This window comes from Spinacia oleracea, chromosome 4 (genome assembly GCF_020520425.1).
Source record: "Spinacia oleracea cultivar Varoflay chromosome 4, BTI_SOV_V1, whole genome shotgun sequence".
In the NCBI taxonomy this organism is placed as follows: domain Eukaryota; kingdom Viridiplantae; phylum Streptophyta; class Magnoliopsida; order Caryophyllales; family Amaranthaceae; genus Spinacia; species Spinacia oleracea.
In genome coordinates, this window is record NC_079490.1 from 129,507,680 (window position 1) to 129,528,982 (window position 21,303).

Genomic DNA, 21,303 nt, shown 5'->3' on the forward strand with positions numbered 1-21,303 from the left:
TAGAATAACATCATTATTTAAGGTTGGCTTTGTGTGCTAGACAATTTATACATGTCCAACGAATTACATCAAAAGACGTGTTAGGGAAAGCCCTAAGAGCACCGTCCATTTTATTCTTCGTAATTCCTTTTAAACCATAACAGTGATAGTGTTATGCCCCTTGCACCCCCCAGAAGCCCACATAAAGTGACTGCTTCACTGATTGTCTCTCCACACCAATGACAAATGCACATTTTGAGAAGTTGAAATAAATTAATAAAATGGGACCTCAATAATGTCATATATTCCCTCTGTTCCTTAAAGTTCTTCCCGTTTCCCGGTTTGATGTTCCTTTTTGTTCTTTTTATTGTGAATCAATTCCTTTTTTGGCAAAAATTTCCCCCAAAATACCCTCATTCTACAATTTAATTTCCCACCATATCCTAACTTCATTCCATTCATCTACCCAATTATTCTCATTGATTTCCCCACCCACATTATTTAATTGATTCACACCCCCAATTCATTCACCCACCTTATTTCTAATTTTTTAATCAAATATATCCACTTTCTTTTTTTATTCATTTCTCTCTCTTTCCCTTATTCATAAAGTTTAATTTTATTTCTTTAATACTTTCTCTTACAGTCTTACACGCAATCATAACAAGATTCTAAATTTCTTATTTAACTCCCCGATTTCAAACGTGAAGAACAAAAGAGAACGGAGGGAGAACAAAACAACCAGGAACCTGGATGCGCAGTATTTCTGCAAAGATTTCGACATTTTCCATTGTATTTTTTGGATTTTTGTGGCACAATCACGAAGGACAGCTAGAGAGCTGAACATCATTCATCCTGAAACCGGGAAGATGCTAGACTTGAACAGCAAGTTGAACCGGGAAGTTGCAAAATGGTATGACCAAGATACACATTTGCACTGAAAAAGCCAGTAACAAGAAAACCTTGTATGTCTAGGTGAGCTACACACTACCACAACCATAATAGAGGATCAATGGCTCGGCTTCTAGTCTGATTCGCTCCGATACGATAATCCCTCCTTTCTTTTAAAGATTTCACCATTTTCCCTTTTGGCTGTCCCTAAAAGATTGCCCTGTTTCCATTTTGGTTAATATGGTCCCCACCATCTCTCTCTACTTTATTTAATACCCCACTTGCAAAACAACAGATCTACCTACCCACTCAATACAATTCTTAACAAAGTAGAAAAATGGGATGGAATAATCTGTAAGGGACGGAGGGAGTAGTAGATAGCAGTATAGATGGCCAGTGGGTCGGGTTTGACCCAGTCCACCCTGACACAGCCATGATGGGTCACGTGGGTCGGACACACTCATGACCCATGACACGACCAGCCCAACCCGGATATTTTTTTCATGTGTTGTGGGTCGAACTTTTTCAACACAGCCCATTTCGACCCACCCCATCGGACCCAACACAACCCGCCACGGCACATCCGACCCACCCAACCCAACACACGAGCCAACCCACACAACACACGAACCCAACCCACCCAACACACGAACCTAACCTGCGAAACTCAGCCTAATTTAAACAATTTTGTATATTAAAATGCTAAATAAATTCTAATTTTTTTGTTTAAATATAAATTACTCACATTTCTATGAGTAAATGAGTAACATAAAAATTAATTAGTTTAAGTTCATACAAATTTGTAGCTTTTTTAACGCATAATTAATCGTCCAAACCCACCTAACTCAAATTAGTTCCTAAAACTCATGTAAACCCACTAAACCCAACCGACCATCGGAATCCCATCAGTCGTAACCCATCAAACCCATCCGACCCGCACAACCCACCTCGACCCACGATCCATCATGTACTGTGTCCCTTTTTTCCGACACATCCCACGACTCGACCCACCCTAGTTTAACTGAGACGGGTCGTGTGTCAATTACCACTGACCCACGACCTATGAAGCACGGGGACGGCTGGGAACACCCGTTTCCCGTACCGGGTACGGGTACGGTACGGGTACGGGACGGGTACGCCCCAAATACGTCCCCAAAACGAATCCTGGATCTGGTACGTGGGCTGAATATGGGTACGGGTGGGTACGGGGTGGGTACGCGGGTGGGTACGTATTTGGACAAAAACCAAGTACCCAACAACCATTAATACCCAAATTCGATTTTTAGGGTTTATTTCCGAATTCCAACTTTCTCTCTCACGTGTTAGAGTCGAACTCTTCTTCGATTCGAGTCTACTCGCCGCCGGTGTTCTTCCTCGCCACCGGCCAGGCGGCGCCGGCCGCTGCGAACTCCAAGTCTTCTATTCTTTTCTATTCTTCTTGCGAGTTGCGACATCGATTTCGGAGCGAAGTGAACCTGCGAACACGACGACGAGGGAGGAAGCGCGATCCACCGCCGCCGCCGTCTCTCCTCGAGTCCTTGTCTCTCTCGACTCTCGCCGCCTCGCCGCCTCGCCGCCAGGTGAGACCCTTCTCTTTTTCTTTTCTTTTTTTCTTTTTTTGTTTCTCTGTTTGGTCACAAACTTTGTGTTTGAATGAGAATTGAAAGACTGATATATTTTTTTGCTCTTTATTTATTTAGTTTGTTTATTTAGTTTGTTTATTTTTATTCATTTTTGTTGGACGTGTTTTTTTTTTGTATTTATTATTTTCGTTTTTAAAATAATTAAAAGGGGTTATTTGATTTTGTGATAAATTGATAATGTGATATTGTGATTTAGGTAACTTAATGTTTAAAATCTTAGTTAATTAGTTGAATGAATTAATTAGGTAACTTAATGTTTAAAATCTTAATTAATTAGTTGAGTGTTGAATTGTTGAATGGTGGAATGGTTGTGTTGAATGAATTTGTTTATTTTTCATTTGATTAGGACCAATATGGATTCATCTCAATCTCAACAACAAAGTACTAATATTGGTAGTAGCACGGGTAGTGGGTCAAATGGTGCGGAATCATTGGCTAGTGAGGGTTCTCCTCCATTGTGGAGGTTTGTAACAAGAATTGAAAAACAAGGGGCGGTTGGTGGAACATGGAAATATCGATGTAATTTTTGTAATGAAATCCGAACATCTAGTTACCCATTTGCTTCAAATTAAGGGTCAAGGCATTGCATGTTGTAAGAAAGTGTCTCATGGTGATAAACTTGAAATGCAAAAACTTGATGATGAATTTGAGAATAAGAAACTTGATTCGGGCCCTAGAGAAGTTCCTTTACCTAGTGAATATCTTTCTCATTTGGACTCCGATGCTATGTTTAAGAAAAGGAAGTCTGAAAAATCACCAATTACTAGATGTTTTGGTATTGAAACTAGGGATCAATTAGATCAAGAAATTGCAAGGATGTTTTACACAGGAGGGTTGCCATTTAATCTTGCTAGAAATCCACACTATATGAGGTCCTATACTTTTGCTGCCACTCATAATATAGCAGGTTACAAACCTCCTGGTTACAATAAGCTTAGAACTACATTACTTGTGCAAGAAAAAGCTAATGTAGAGAGGCTAATGATTCCACTAAAGTCAACTTGGAGAGAAAAAGGGGTGACAATTGTGACTGATGGATGGAGTGATCCAACAAGAAAGCCTCTCATTAATTTCATGGCTACTTCTGGTAATGGTCCAATCTTTCTTGAAGCTGTGAATTGTTTTGGTGAAATAAAAGATAAATATTTCATTGCTAATCTCATGAAAGAAGTTATTCAAGAAGTGGGTCATCAAAATGTAGTGCAAGTCATAACTGATAATGCAGCAAATTGCAAAGGGGCTGGGGAGCTAATTGAGAGTGAGTTTCCTCACATTTATTGGACACCATGTGTTGTTCATACCCTTAATCTTGCTTTGAAGAATATTTGTGCGGCAAGGAATGTGAGTAACAATTCTGAAACTTATGAAGAATGTAGTTGGATCACTGATATCCATGGGGATGCTATGGTAATTAAAAATTTCATCATGAACCACAACATGAGATTGGCTATCTTCCAAAAGTTTTCTCCTCTTAAGTTGCTTTCCGTGGCCGATACTCGCTTTGCCTCCATTATTGTGATGCTTAAGAGATTTAAGCTTATTAAACGAGGTCTTCAAGCCATGGTTATAAGTGATGAGTGGACTTCTTATAGAGAAGAAGACATGGGGAAGGCAAACTTTGTGAAAGACAAGATTGTGAATGATGATTGGTGGGACAAGCTAGCTTACATTGTTGATTTCACAAAGCCTATCTATGACATGATTAGGCTTTGTGACACTGATAAACCATGCCTTCACTTAGTGTATGAGATGTGGGATTCTATGATTGAACAAGTGAAGCTTAAGATTTACAAGAAAGAAGGTCGTCCTAATTCGGAGTTTAGTCCCTTTTATCATGTGGTTTATGAAATCTTGGTAGCTCGTTGGGCAAAAACCAACACTCCTCTCCATTGTCTAGCTCACTCCTTGAACCCGAGGTATATATTCTATTATTATTTGACATTTTCTTTATCTTATTATTATACTTATACACAAATCTATAACTCTTTTTTTTTTAAAAATATTGAAGGTTCTATAGTGATGAATGGCTACTTGGTGATCAATCTAGAATTGCTCCTCATAGAGATGGTGAAGTATCTCGAGAGAGAATGAAGTGCTTTCGTAGATTATTTACACTTAATGATGATGTTGGTAAAGTGATGGAAGAATATGCTCAATTCTCTATGAAGAGTGGACCTTTTGAGGATTTAACTTGTATCTCAAGGATGCATTCTATGGATCCTAAGAGTTGGTGGGCAAACTTTGGAGCTCAAACTCCTCTCCTCCAATCTTTGGCATTTAAAGTGCTTGGGCAACCTACTTCATCATCTTGTAGTGAACGAAATTGGAGTACATATGCCTTCATTCACTCACTTAGGAGGAACAAGCTAAATCCAAGTCGTGCCCAAGATTTGGTTTTCATTCACAACAATCTTCGCCTTTTATCAAGGAATTCCGAAGAATATGCGGAGCTTTATACAAAGATGTGGGATGTTGGTGGAGATGCATTTGATTCCTTGGAGGATGTTGGGTTTCTAGAGTTTGCGGAACTCTCACTAGATGAGCCGGATTTAGAAAATGTGTTGCTCGTTGAAGATTGATGTGCTTTGTCTAAGTTTTATCTACTATAAGACATTAAATTTAGTTATTGTGTTTTTGTTATTTTGAATTTTGAACTATTTATTGTGTTTTTGGTATTTTGAACTATTTATGTATGGATGTTTTTGCCGAATCCATGCCGTACCCGTTTTTTGCATTTTTTATTTTGCCGTTTTCCGTCCCCGTCCCCGTATCCGTCCCCGTACCCGTATCGGTGCAACCTAGCCCACGACCATAGATAAAAAATGCGGTATCGGTCACGGTCGCGGGATCGGTCGCGGAGTCTCGGTAACGGAAATGATTCGTTAGTCGCGGACCGTGTCGCGGTTGTCGCGTAGGAATTTGAAATTTAAAAATAAGCCCCATGTCAGCCCCATTCACTACCTACCCTAGTCCCCCTCCCCTAAACCGTACACGTGACATAATTAAAATGAATTCCTTTGTCTACCTTCTCTCTCCTCTCTTGTTTTAGATTTGAAAATTGAGTTCTCTACTCTATTTCAATGGAGTTTCTCCATTTCTTTCCTTTTTCCCTTTCTTTTTGTCGAAAACATGGGGAATTTGGCTGAAAACCGAGTAGATGTGAGGTTTATAACGTTTAATGCGGACAAAATTCGTTCGGATCGGTTGAACCGGTCGAGATCTCGCCGTTTTTAAAAACACCTTTACAACTCGGGATATCTCGTATCACCAGCCTCCAAAACCTTGTTAACTCGGGCGATACGAGTTAACTCGGGCTAGTTTTTACACCATGCCCACGACCCACCAAACCCACCCACGACCCACCCAACCCGCCACGTTGGCCATCTCTAGATAGCAGATACGAAGACTTGAAAAAAAAAATTAAATCCGTGCATCACTATGGTAACTCGGTATAATTAAGGCTTCCCCGCCCTCACCAGTCTCCAACCTTCCTTATCCGGAACACAAAGGAAAAACATTTGGAACTTACATCTGGTATTTCATTCATAAGAAGGCAGACATATTACAGAATGTGATAAACAGCACAATTATATCGGCAAAAATCATATGTACATGCGAGCTAGAAGACTCAGAGAATTAAAATGATTCCTAATTTCTATACCTGTAAAGAATTACAGATATGTGATCCAAGTTTGTGAAATAATATAGTCAAATTAAGGTTCCAGAAAAACACATGCTAGTATCTTGCTGTAGCAAGAATGCTGCAATAAGATAAGGAAAGAAAGACAGGCATTACTTACATGAGTGCCATCTTTCCCAGCCAGTGGAGAGTCATTCACACCAAAAGTCATTGAAATGGTTGGAGGATCTAACTCGACAGTAGGAAGGGTGGTCATTACCTGAAGCAAATTTTAAACAAAAAATACTCAGTGAAGTACAAGATTCACAAATTATCAAAAGAAACCAGACTCAGTTCAAAACTCACTCTATAAACGGGTTTCTCATAGGCTTTCTCGGAGAAGAAAGATAGAATTCAAAGTAGAAAACTAGAATTCACCAAAAAAAACATATGATTATGGTTTATTCAACATCGATTACACAAACATAAGGGCAAGACCAAAAAGAAAAGGAGCAAACAACAAAACAGATCATATAGGCAGCTGGGCAGATCAACAAAGTACAGGGGTCAAATGACACCACTTGATTGAGGGTATTGACTATTTGACTTTTCCAAACTTATAAAACAGGGAAACCCCAAAATGGGCTTTAAAGTTGACCACACTTGACATTGAACTTGGGAGAATAATGGGTTCACTTTACCTTTGATGAAGGTTCAATCTGCACGACACTAAAGCCTAAGCTATAGGTCTCTACGCTTTTACTAAGGCAGCTTCTACTATGCTATATCTACTTGTTTATGAAAAGAACCCCACCCCATTCAAGCAGTGGATTACGAAAAGGCTTTACAGTTCCCTTCCCATTTTTTACATCTCTTTTGATCTTTCTCGTCAATTGGAACTTGGAAGCAAAAGTAATCAATAATTACAATCAATAGATTGCGGCATAGCGCACAACAAATGAACAACAAATAATCAATCAAACTGATGATAACTTTTAATTGTAAAGATATAATTGATCATAAATGTCTTCCAATAATAGCTTATAGTGATTATGATAACAAAATTTCTATTTTAAGATGATACATATATTCCCTCCGGTATTTGCTTTGATCTACCCACTTTCTGCTTTAAGGTGTTTTCTGTTCTACCCACTTCTACACAAAACTATTTTTGGCAAACATCTTTTTACCATCTTACCTCCTTCCCTTACCCCCAATGATATTTAAAATTTTCGACTAACTCTCTCATACCTAATCCACCTTTTTCTTACGCCCACTTTACTATAAAGAAGAGTCTACAGTACTAGGGTAGAAGACAAAAACAGAGGGAATACATGAACTTATTTTGATATATTAGTTTGGATGAATGATTTTAGTAGTAAAGGGCTTTTGTAATTGCTTCCAGATAATTGATTATTGAGATATTAGTAAACTTTTAAGAAGTGTTTATTACATCATCAGTTTGTAACTCGTAAAATACTGTTTTTCAATACTTTACATCAAACCATCTAGAAAATTGTACTTGATGTTAGTTTGACTTTGACTTGAACCCACTTAATACTAATCATCTCTACTGCATATAAAACTGTTAACTCGTGTAAAGAAACATCTCAACTAACAAAGTGTGTGTTGTACAGCCAAATTAAGAAAAATGCCCATAACTTCCCCAAATCCGCAAAGGAAAAATGGGTTGTGAGGGATCTGATTCTCCCAGATTCTCCACATCAATGATTCTCATGGTCTCCACAAAAGAGGTCAAACACATGAAGGGGCTGAATGGTGGTGGGAATTGGACGGAAAATTACCAAACCATGGGGTTTTTCATATGGCATTGAAATAGGAAGGATGCTTGATAGTGGAAGTTTGGACTGTGGTATTATTGTGTTCCCAGCAGTGCAGTGGGCCAATAGCGTGTTAAGCACTCAACGTAGAGTGATGAGAAGAGGGGAGGAGGGGTGCTAAAAGGTCCTTTTATCTATCGTTTTTAAGCTTTGCATTGAACCCACAAGGTGATAACTTTTGACATATGCTGAAAAAGGAAATTAGGATGTGACGTACTAAGTCTACAACAGGCAGTACCTAAGGAGATATTCATCATCCGTGAATAATCTGAAATTTTACTTCAGGATATTGCTTCATTTACAATGTGCAAGGGGTAGTTTTCTCTCTTACTCCAGTTTCTATAGAGATTTACGACGATAATCTAAAAGGAACCGGTTAATCACATGATTGTACCCATAATGCACTTGTGGAAGGATTTTGAGTATCCCAAGCATAACTTCTCAATTTCGGAATTCATTGATTGGATCCCTTTACTATTCAAATCATGTGTCTATGTCATATATTTTCACAGATTAAAGTTCTCGATTTAGATCCCCACAATACTCAATTACTATCCTCTAGATAATTCAATACCAAGCCATAATTGGATCTACAGATATCAAACAACTGAAAATGCATGTCTAACCACAAGTCCACAATATCCCTGGAGTTGTACAGTATTAACATTAAGAGCATGTATGCCACCATTTACAACGATCACTCATATCATATGACTTTAGGAATCTATACTGCTATACTAAATTTCATGGTTTGCATAAGAATCAAACAAAGGATCAACTGATAACATCCTGGAGTCTAGACTCTAGACACATACAATCAGAACTATTTGTTTTAGGTGCAGCAAAACAATTCAACACTAAGCGTTGGTCTTAAAACTAATTGTCAAGTGTGAGAAAAGTGAGAATAGCAAGGGAAAAGCTTAATAATGGACAAAACAGCAGAAATTGGACAGACCTCGGTATTAGCAACAGTATGCCCTATTGACGGACTTGCCAATCCTGCCATACAAATAATATCACCAGCTCCAGCACTGTCAACAGAAACAATGCTAGTACCCTTCTTTTTCATCAATTTGACAACCTGTGAGAAAACATTAAACCCATGTTAAACTAAAGTACTACTGAGCGTGATATATCCAACCTAAATTGACAGGATGTGAGTATCTGGATAAGCATACAAGGTGTTTTTGTTTGACATAATATTGTGTCTCAATTTTTTGGTTGTCAAGTATAAAAAAAAAAGGAAGATATGGACAAACATAATGGGTTAGATATTGTTGCAGTTATAGCGGCCTCTCAAGTTAAAAATTAGCAGCCTCAAACTAAAAAGACACAAAAGTTGCTTCTGAAAACTGAAAATCAAATGAAACCAAGCAAATCCGAAATTTCCAATTTGACCATCTAGGAGTAGAGCTTAATTTTATTAAGCATGCCTAGTACTTCATAAGTTCATATTCAGATAAAAACAACTTAACCCCCCTCCCATCTCCCTTGCCATCTTAAGAATTGGCGCTAAAAGAGTCAAACCAACGACCAAACCCTAACACCAAGAAACTTTCCACATAAATGAACACAGCATGACATCTCTCTACGGACTAAATGCTTCGGAAAATGAATTATGGTGTTTCTGGTTCTATGGTAGGTTTCCCACCATTTCCCTCTCTTAACTCTTCCCTGCCAGCATAGTACACAACTTCAACATGAAGCGTACAACTGAGCTTCAAGGATCTTTAGCACCTAAGAGCAGCCAACGGGTTTTTAAAAATAAAAGTTTACAAATACATAAACTTCAAAAAAGTACATAAGATAAAAAGAGGAAAGAGGTCCGATTCTTGAATCATAAATGAAAGAAAATGAGGACAGACTCACAGACCACAATCCTTGATCAGAAGTCAGAACATACACTTCACCAAAAACAAGGTGACACGAAGAGATGTGACTGTAATACACAAAATATATGATCCAAACTTCCGGTAGATTTACAGACTGACCTTCCCTTCTTCAACCTTCTGAACCCCTGTATCAGTGCTACGCAGTCCATGAACTTTGTCACCAACGCGAATTACTCCAGAGGAGATGCGTCCCGTTAAAATTCGTCCAAGAAATGAGTCTTTTTCCATCATTGAGACCTAAACAGACAGTCAAACGCCTTTTTCAGGGTTTCAAGTTAAAGCAACAAAATCATTCTTGACAACGTAAGGGAACTAAAGAATAAGGCATTAGTATAAGAAAAACTACCCAACCCAGATGACAACAATATTGACATTGGATGCCTGGAAAAAATTTAAGCACTTCTTCGGTTTTAGAAATGTAAAGTTTGGGGAAAAAATAAAAATCATAAACGTAAGGAGATCTCTTTTGTAGGATTTTGTATCAATACCTCTAGTTATTCTGGCTTTGAGACCTAAAAACCTAAGCTCTTTTCATTTTCACTAATTTTGCTGTTAGTAAATACAGTTTTATTGAATATGCAATTATGCATAATATAATATCTGCAGAACCAGTTGCTCACTTGCATTTGGGGGAAAAATAAAAATCATAAACGTAAGGAGATCTCTTTTGTAGGATTTTGTATCAATACCTCTAGTTATTCTGGCTTTGAGACCTAAAAACCTAAGCTCTTTTCATTTTCACTAATTTTGCTGTTAGTAAATACAGTTTCATTGAATATGCATAATATAATATCTGCAGAACCAGTTGCTCACTTGCATAAGTATATCTTGTAAAAAAAAATTACTTTTTACGACCATCTTTTAGAAAAAAAATCATGTTTCTTCTTTTAAAATTTCTGCAATATTGTATTTCCTCTTTTCAAGTTTCCATGTCCAAGCTATTCAGGATTGAAAGGTTTTTATAAATTCAGTTAAGATAAATAATAACTGAGCAGCATCAAGCATTACAGAGGTATCGAGATATTATGGGGCAACAAGAAGTACATGCAAAAATTACAATTCAAGAAAGTTTCTAGTAATACAAGAATACAAACCAGCATCTGGAAAGGATCATCAAGGCTTGCTGACGGTGGAATAACATGCCGGATTATGGTATCAAGCAAAGGTGACATACTCTTAGCTCCTTCAGGGGGACTCTTGGTGTACTCCGATGATGCCCATCCTTCTTTAGCAGAGGCATACAGAACAGGGAAATCTAGCTGCTCCTCTAAAAGAGCAAGGAAAATAATGTCAGGCATTCTTAATTTGCAGATACGACATAAGTTGCAAATGGAACAACAATCATCTAGTGAATGCTCTCATTTCAATTACAAACCTGTGGCACCAAGATTCGCAAAAAGATCAAACACAAGGCTTTCCACTTCACTGCATCTTTCTTCAGATACTGCATGAGCATCAAAAGGCACATAAAGATTAATATTGACCTTTAAATGCTTGCATTTTAGAAAAGACAACTGAAAAGTAATGAACTCGTAGATAACAAAACCCACACGCACAAACAGACAACTACACTCGCAATGGATTGTTGTGGGGCTTGCAGCACATTGTCATCATTGTACACGTTTCATTTCTCGTGAAAAAATTCCAGTCAAAACTGTTTATGACGTTATCCTTTTTTCTTCCTATTTTTGTCTTTCCAAATTCCAACTACGAAAAATATTTCTTTAAAAAAAGAACAACATCGTGACTACCCGTTTCCCAAAAAACAGAGGAATGACTATCCTCTTCCCCAAAAGCCCTATTTACATGAGTCGCATAATTTCTTGCGAAATCATGTAGTTCATATATTTATATTTTTTGTTAAAATCGTGCATTGCACATTCGCAGGAGTATTAAGTAGTAACCTAGTTTTCCATAACATGATTCAAAGCTGTAACTTGTAACTTTTAATTAGTATTGATCATCCACCCTGAACACAAAAAGAAACAAAACTAATAAATTTTGGTACAGGGTAAAACCAGCTACTAACATATCCGATAGCTATTTACAGCCATAGTCAATATGGACAACAGGTAGTCTATCGCAAGCCACCAGGTTAAAATAGACCAACCTTTCCTGTCAATCAGTATAAATATGAATCCGGAAAAGTTGTGGGGTAAGAGGGGTGAGAGATCAGGGGGGCTTGCCAAATATGGAATAAAGTAAAAGTTATACTTCCTCCGTACTGTAATTGTCGCAACACTTCTACTTTGGGAAGTTTCAAAACTATGGTAACATTTCAATTTTTGAAATGTGTTCACACTACAAGTTATAAAAATTTGCCCTTAGCCAATTTAATTGTTTATCTTTATTTTTCTCTCTTCTCTTCTCTATTCTCATGGGTCTTTAGGTCCAAAACTCACGTCTCTCTTCTCTTAACATACGTGTCCACCAATCCACATGCAACCCATGCAAATGTAGTGATAATACAAACGGAAGAATATAAATCTCTATTATATAAGTGAAGAGCTGAAGTTATTTTCGTAAAACAACTTTTGGTATCCCCCTTGGAATAGTCCATTATACCCTTGGTAATTGAAAAACAAATTGTTAAAAGAAAAATTGTGTTAAATAGTAACAACTAATGATGTCCGTGATGCGTTTTACAATCTTCAAGGAGTATATAAATTTATGTAGGTTTTGCCAAAACAAAATCGGAAAAGTTGAAACCACCAAAAGTGAGTTTTGGAGTTGTGGTTTTAGAAAACCGGTTTTATCACCTTCTCCCTCCCTGTTCTCCTTTCTTTAACCTTGACCAATTTGCAAGATTAAATACCCATCTCCACCTCAAATTATACTTTTACGGGTTAACTTTCCGCCCCACCATCATCGGCGTCAGCGCCATCGTCTCCGGCAAGCATCTGTTAGATTACCATTTTCCTCTTCTTCTTTTTTTCATTTTCTGTAATTGGAATTACCCAAAACCTTCGACTGCAATTGTGTTGGTCGTTATAGATCTGTTTACTATCTATTCCTCTCCTGTTTCTTTGGATTTAGTAATATGGACTATGGAGTTCAAATTCTAGATTATTTTTCTGTTTATGCTTGGAGGTATAAGTCGTATAACAATAAACTATGGAGGTAGATTAATGGAGGGAGGAGAAAGACATGCAATGACTTGAGAGGAGAGAAGCATAATTGACCCAAGACAGAATATATGGAGTGTAAGTTTAGTGGAGTTCAAGATAAAGAGACAGGGGCGATTACCTTAGATGGGAAAATTGTCCAATGAAATGTTCCGTTATTTAGGATCTATTATCCAAAAGGATGAAAAATTAGATGACGATGTGGCCCATAGAATCAAAGCAGGTTGGTTGAAGTGGAAAGGTGCCATGGGGTTCGTATGTGATTCAGGCATGCCCCAAAGATTGAAGGGAAAATTTTATCGCACGGCAATTCGACCGGCTTTGTTATACGGCACGGAATGCTGGGCAGTAAAACATTGTCACGTGCACAAGATGAATGTGGCAGAGATGCGCATGTTACGTTGGATGTGTGGGAATACAAGAAAGGATTGTTTGAGGAATGTTATTATTAGGAAGAAAGTAGGGGTTGCACCGATTGAGTTTAAGATGATGGAAAATCGTTTAAGATGGTTTGGACATGTAAGCAGAAGATCAAGTGATACCCCGGTTAGGAGGATAGAAGGGTGGCAAAGTGATAGAATTGCAAGAGGTAGGGGAAGACCTAAGAAAACTTGGAGGAAGGTGATTGAGCACGATATGAGCTTTTTTGGGATTGAGGAAAATATGGCGTTGGATAGGACAGAGTGGAGGGAGAGAATATACATTGATGACTTCATTTGACTTATACAGCTTTAATGTTTCTGTTTCGCGCTATTTTTTTTATTTTTTATTTTTTAAATTCTTTCAAATATTTTTTAATTTTACATGCTATTTTGAAATGCACTTACTTTACTTATTCATTTATTTTAAACTCTACTAATTTTTTATTATCCCTTACAATATTTCGTCTATAATATATATATATATATACATTTTTCTCTTATCTTACTTTCGTTAATTCCACTTTCTCTTCCTTGTTTTTTCTTTTTATTTCTTGCTCCTTTCTGGTTTGATTGGTGACAATGACATTCTCCTACGACGATTCATGTTAGCAGACCTCAAATCATTTTGGGACTAAGGCTTTGTTGTTGTTGTTGTTGTATCCTATTACTACCATTTCTATTTCTATATGCTATCAAGCCTACATGCAGTCAAACTATGTACACGAAGAATGTAAGCTATGTCAAACTTTCAGATGCAACAGGTAAGTCCTTTGATAAGTAACATCAAATACATCAGTTTAATGTAGACATATACTAAGAATTCATGTATGAGCACGATGCTGGTAGGGTGGAGGAAATATAAAAGTTGTATCATGTACCTGTTACTTTACTGGATGCCGGTAGGCAACGAGCTCGATTAGCCTCTAACAATGAAGAAACTTCATTGGCAGCACTACAAACAACTATGAACTGAGACTCTAGATCTTTGATCCCAAATTTTTGCGTCGGCCAATCGTCTATCATTTGTACTTCGTACATTTTTCGTAATTAATCATCATAAACTTTTCTCCATAGTTATCAATGAATATGTTTAATTTTTTTTTTACATACGTTATCAATGAATATTCAAGGTGATAGTTGTTATTTTGAATCATTTCGATCTCCTCAAGGGTTGATGCAAATTTAGTGTCTAATAATGCTGTAATTGATACGTGTGCTGAAGTTGAGGTTGTCAATGATATTGTTGAGGATAAATAATTTAGCATATACTTTGTATGTTGATTGTTTCTATCATCGAAGGATATGAAGGGAAAAGGAATGACATCTTTCAGTTAGCTTTTTTTTCCCCCGAGTTTTATCGTAAGAAAAAATGGAGTAATTCTAGAGTAATTTATTTTATTTTAAAAATTATCTTTTGAGTCAAAGTAATCGACGCAGATGACGACTAGCAAAATCAACGGTTAAGATTCAAAGAATTTACAATGGCTATAATTTTTGTGTAGCCATTAAAAAACCTTCCATTTCTTATGTTTATTTAGTTAATTTTTTATTACATTAATTCCTAAATAGATTTTGTTACAAATAAATATGTTTAATTTTTTCTTTAGTTTTAAATAAAATTTATAAATATGTTTTAGCAAATGTACATATTTTTAAGAAACGCATAGTATTTATATAGAACTATGTTTTAATTAACAAATTAGAAGAGAAGGTCATTGAAATGATTACTTTAATGCATTATGATCAAACTTTAGTTTACTAACTTATAATTAACACTTAGGTGTCCACGTAAGACATCTATAATACCCTTACAAAAAATTGATAAAAAGAATTTATAAAACGTTGGAACATTACTTGCGCATGTATCAAATCAACTATTTAAAATTATCAGCAAGCATCGCGTGCATATAGTACTATAAAATTATCGACACGCATCGCGTGCATAGAATACTAGTAGACTGAGGGTCAAGCGAGAAGGGAGTTAAAATGAGAAAGATTTTATGTGCATATTTTTTACTAAGGTGCTACTTTTTTATTTTCAGCTCGAAAAAAGAATCTGTCAATTTAATTTTAATAATATGCACATTCTGTTTCAAAAATTGCACATTTAGCCTTCTCGTTTTGAGGATCTTCTCACTAGATCTGTTCTGTATATACTTCCTCCGTTTCACAATACATTTGGTGACTTTCACTATTTCCATCGAAACAACTTTGACCATTAATAACTTTAATTATATATTAGAAAAAAAAATAAAAAGTTGATAATTTGAAAATACACATTGAAAAACTCAACAAAAGTTAGAGAAATGACATTTATTTTAGTATCTCGGTAATAAAATATAGTCAAAGTTAGTACGCGAATAGTGTTAAGTGAAAATGGTGCATGTATTGTGAAACCCATCCGTTCTTTTGTACTCACAACAATTTGACTTTTTGCCCTATTCACAAACTTCTCTTTAATATTTTTTGTGATTAACATATAAGGAAAAATACAGTAATGTAGAGTGCTATTAGATTCGTCTCAATGTGTTTTTTAAAATATCATTTTTCTTAATTTTACTTACTGATAATTGATGATTTGAATGGTTATGCGTCGGCAAACGTGAAAATCAAAAAGTTGTAAGTAACTTAGAATGGACGAAGTAGATTTAAGTTTCCTAAACCAAACAAGGAGGGGGGGTGAATTGGCAATTGACATTTCATAACTTCCGTACCACTAAACTAAAGTTTCCAAGTCCAAATGAAAGGAAAAAACATGACTTCACAACTGACTTTCCAGTTTCCATAACTTGAAAAATATACTGGCAGAGCAAACTACAAACTACAGAGGGGTAACATATGAAACCATTAGAGTATGTAAAAAAAAAATTGGATAAAAAAACCAATCCATGAGAAATTTGTGTATAATATTCACCTGAAGGTTTATCCACCTTGTTCAATAGCAGTATAGGGCGCAACCCATATTTCAACGCCTTTGCCAAAACAAACTTTGTTTGGGCAAGTGGACCCTCACCAGCATCTACGACTAAAATTGCACCCTCAACCATGCCAACAACTCGCTCAACCTATCCATAAAAAGGGAAAATATATGTTGTGCACATATCGTATACAAATGGAAGATATACTTGAGGGGAATAAAGAAACATAATGAAGCAATATTAAGTTTATAATACTAGCTGATCGATAAGGGCCAGTAAGATCCTTAGGGTAGATAAGATGTGCCCAAATTCACATGCAAGCATAAACAAAAAGCTTTGTTGTTCAAATATTATCAAAATTTAAATAAAGGCAAAAATAAACAAAATCCATACTACACCACCCAACCCTTCAATTAGGCTTTTGCCTAGGGCAAGGAAGGGGGGTGTTGGACCACTGTTAAATGGTATATAATTCTATTCGATACGGGGTTTGAAAACGAGTTCACGGAACGCTAACTTAAGTGAATCTGGTACAATTTGGAATGTAATAGAAAAATATATAGAAGTATACTTGTGAATCAGTTATCGACTAATGAACAGACATGCAACTAATGTAAGGGAGAGGGACTTGGGATATTATTTCTACGGACAAGGTGTTTTAATTTCTTTCGTTTTGTTTGGAAGATAAATTAAGCTGGATCTTAGCACATGCAAATCTGTAATAGAGTATCAAACTTTAAGAAGTCCCCTGCCCCCTATCTGCAGTGAGTTGACTGCTAAATAAGACGAAAACCCAGGAGCGGAAGACAGCCCGCTAGTATATCCTCTACAGCAGGCCAATTGTTGGTTGCAAATCTGATGACTTTGGTTGCGACCTTCAAAGATACAGGTTGTGTCTGACCCAGGATCTTGAATGTACAAACGAGGTGGAAGAATGGGGTCTGAACAGCGAACCAGGTTTCACTAGGTTGGACAAAAGCCTTTCACGAATAACTTGTACAGAAACCCTAACCACCTTGCATAAACTATTACAAAGGACCTCATCCCATTTTACAATTCAGCTAACAATGAAACTTGCCCATTGTTGACTTTTACAACATTGAGGAAAAGAAATACCAAAGCAGTACAAGGAACACACATTTGAGGCGTTCTAACAACCCCACATCCTAGTTACAAACTTACAACTAAAGTTGCACAGAAGCAATAGAAATAAATGTATGACACATGTATACAATTGAATAAAATCCTCCTTACCTCCTATGTTAGTTATGTTATTACATGACGTTATGACAAGAAAAGAGACCATAAAAAATATTATTATGGTTTCAGAATAAAGGCACTACCTCACAGTACCAATCAGCAAGATCTGTATTGCTTTGATACAATGTAACCATATTCAAAAACAATTTGACATTATCAATCAACCACCAAATGCAACTTCGGTATTTCTAATCTAATTTAACCCAATGTAGTTTGCCTCATAGGAAACTTTTCTATATAAATGAATGACCAGATTGTTTTAACAGCACTTCCTAATAAGGACAATAGATTGAATACTCTTCAGTTAAATATTAAACTTTGTGCTTGGGAGTGCTAACTACTTGTGTCTTTCAATCATCTGTACTCTTTAACTACATATGAGCAACTTTGTAGGATTTACTACCACAAAGGCTTGCTTTAAGGCTTACTTGTTAAACACTAGATATCATGTCCCAAGTGGATGGCTTTAGCCTTTATTATTTTTAGAATCTCACTGAACTTAGTGGTGGATCATTGTTTATCCCTCTGATTTCTTGCTAAGTTCTCTTTTCTTTCTCTCGAAGATCAGACCTGAATCACCAATAGCAAGACATCAGGTAAGCTTTGAAGTTAATTTTGTGAAATCCTAAGAACAATCCCCCCCTCCCCCCCCCCCCCACACACAAAAAAATAAGTCCCACCACCCACAAGGAATATAAAATATTGTTATTGACACTTAAACTAGCTGAAACAAATAGCCCAAACATAGCGTTAGAAATTCTTAAATTGAAGCTAAAAGTAGGTAGGCTATATTGCACAACAGAGGGCATTGAATTCTCCTTCCATTATGACAAAGACATGTTCAAGCATAAAATATGAAAGTCACCTCGGTCTTAGTGTCTTACAATGTCTCCTACAAGAAATTTCCAATTTGCTTTCTTTTATTAGGTTTACAGAGCTTAAGTAGTGTGACATTTAGCACATTTGTCCCGGGGAAAACAAGGTAGAAAAGGAAAACTGAAAAAACATAAGCACATACCTCCCCACCAAAGTCTGCATGACCAGGGGTATCAACCATGTTCAATATCTTATCATTCCATAGAACAGAAGTAACCTACATCAACAGAAAAACAATATTAGTCAGATGTAACCTAATTATCATAACAATGAAAGTATGCAGTGCATCTCTATAGCATGGTTCACTCTACAGAACCCAATCCAATATAGCAAGTGAAAGGAACACTGACCAAATTTGGACTCAAGTATCTACTTTTTATGTGCATAAAAATCGCAGAATACCTGAATTATATACATCAGTGATGCAATGGGATTTTAATGATAGAGATTAGAGAGGTTGTGAAATCTTTGGGATAGTAAAAGTGACTAGTTCCCCCTGCTTTGATGAAGAAATTAAAATTTGGGAACATTTTGTGCCTTGTGGTTTATAAAGGTGTATCCCTATGGTTGCAAAAAATTAGTGTTGGACCCTAATTGGCTTGCACCTCACAAGACACACCTTTTTATACAGTGTGCAGTACTCAACAGTTCAACTACTGTTAGCATCTCTCCTCATTCCCCAATACCCTTTATAACGCAATCTATCTCCTTTTCCTACAGTCCATCCCTTCTTCTCCCCTCCAACCCGTCAAAGGCACCTGAACCACTACTATCTCTCCTCATTCCCCAATACCCTTTTAACGCAATCTCTCCCCTTATCCTACAGTCCATCCCTTCCCTCCCCTCCAGCCCGTCAAAGGCACCTGAACCACTACTACTACATGATGAAGAGAGTTAAGGAGTTGGCTAATTGGGAAGAAAAGGTGGTAGGTCTGGAAGAAATGAGAGGGTGAGTTAGTGACACACCTGGAGGCTTTACTTAACAAGAGATCTTGTGCCCTATAATTAGGAATACCTTTTTAATTCTGCCGGGCTACCCGGTGATTATTTGAAACTATATGGGTACTTGGTAACTTTAAAACCGTAAAGACACATGATGTAAAATCTCCAAGGTTAAATTGGTGTTCACTATATGTCCAAAATTGTTGGGGCAAATAGATGGCAAGGAAAAGGTGATGAACGCAGATTTCACTTTACCTAGCATAAGATTAAGATTATACATATCACTGGTCAAATTTTATAAGAAATGCAAGTTCATCGAACATTTCGCAAAATAACAAGCATAAGAGTAAAACAGTATTCGCACGAGAAAAAAAAAATCAATCTAGTGAAACAAGTGTGTAGCTAAGTATAACAAATGCAAGAAAACAGCAAACTTTTACTTAAGATTATCTGAACAGTCAACAATCCGAACAGAAATATACTCCGAGGATCATAACATAAAAAAAGAGGACTAGAGAGAGTTCAATTCGAAAACGACGATTTTGAATACTGTAGTAATTAGTTCCTACCACTAACATTTTTTAAAACACTAATCAAGAGATAAATAGTTACTGGAAAATTAAATGAGAATCAGTACAAGTGTAATTAGCTTAATCAGTTACTCCAAATTTTCAAGAGAAACCATATGAGGTCATTTTGGCATTTGAAGAATAGGTGTTCAATTAACATTAAAAATCAACCTCAATATACAGTATAATCAGAATTCTGAAGTGTTCCATTTGAATAGAGTTACAATTTGAATTGAAAACTTGCAGAATTAATCAACCGAAATCAACAAAGGAAAGGAGCGGGCGAACCTTAGACGAGATGGTGATACCGCGCTCACGTTCCAGAGTAATGGAATCCATGGCGCGGTCATGGGGGACATCAGCGCCGCACTCGCGAAGAAGTCGATCCATGAGAGTGGTTTTTCCATGGTCAACATGCGCAATCACCGCAACATTTCGGAGGCGGGAGGGGTCTAGGGTAGGATTGAGGTTATTACCGGCAGCGGTGGCGGCGGTGGCGGCGGCGGCAGTGGAGGCGGAGGAGAAAGGGCGGAGGTGAGGAAAGTAACGAGGGTTTAAGTAGGGTTTGTATGTGGTGGTGGTGGTTTTTCTGGCGGCGGAGAATAAGGAACGGAGAAGTGGACCTGCAACCATTGTAGCTTTCCTCCTGAGTAATGGAGGAACGAAGAATGAAGAATTAAGCTTGTGTGGGGAATCTTAAACCCCGAGTGCAGGGTTTTACTCCGTAGATCTCAGCAAACTTTACTTTCCTGTTTTTATTTTTGTTTATTTTTTCTAATAATTCTGGCCTGTTTCGACGGCCAATACTCGAGTCAATTGGCTCAAGTGGTCAATGACTCAACAAAGTCCAAGGAAATTGGCAAGGCAGTGTGGAACTGTGGAAGTTTTTTGATGCAAACTTGTACTCGTAATTATCATCAAACTTTATCCGGTTAATCTTGAGAAACAAGTTGAGTCATCTCTTGCTAATTAACTAAACGAGATGGAATGTCAAATTGTTCATAGGATGAATGGCTTTATAGTTTGACGTAATTTGTCTTTACACCTTTATATTGATAGACTAGTTAATTTGGAAAAATAGGTTAAGTCACGCTGTATCAAGTGAAGAAAAAAAAAGTAGGGGTGTCAAATTGTTGATAGAACGAGTTTGGTGATGTTGCGCATCCTCTCCAGTTATGCGTTTGTTTGGTTGACGATAATAATAGGGGGAAATGTGAATCATGAAAATTGTTAATTTGGAATATCTGACTAAGATTTTATTTGTTCAACTGAATTTGACTGATATTTACTTATCTAAACTTATCTGAAATGAATTGAACATATATA

General features: G+C 36.9%; 1 protein-coding gene across 1 annotated transcript in view; it reads right to left on the minus strand.

The window, feature by feature from the left end:
• The window catches only part of LOC110800005 (uncharacterized), a 40,143-nt gene extending 19,243 nt beyond the window's left edge, over positions 1–20,900 (minus strand). The window contains exons 1-8 of the mRNA XM_022005298.2: positions 20,266–20,900; positions 18,609–18,683; positions 16,327–16,477; positions 11,241–11,309; positions 10,960–11,132; positions 9,965–10,102; positions 8,929–9,054; positions 6,314–6,412 (exon numbers count right to left, since the gene is read on the minus strand). Of these exons, the coding sequence (XP_021860990.1) occupies positions 6,314–6,412; positions 8,929–9,054; positions 9,965–10,102; positions 10,960–11,132; positions 11,241–11,309; positions 16,327–16,477; positions 18,609–18,683; positions 20,266–20,610 (1,176 nt within the window). The 5' untranslated portion in view covers positions 20,611–20,900. The remainder of the gene's footprint in view (positions 1–6,313; positions 6,413–8,928; positions 9,055–9,964; positions 10,103–10,959; positions 11,133–11,240; positions 11,310–16,326; positions 16,478–18,608; positions 18,684–20,265) is intronic.
• Between the last annotated feature and the right edge of the window lie 403 nt (positions 20,901–21,303).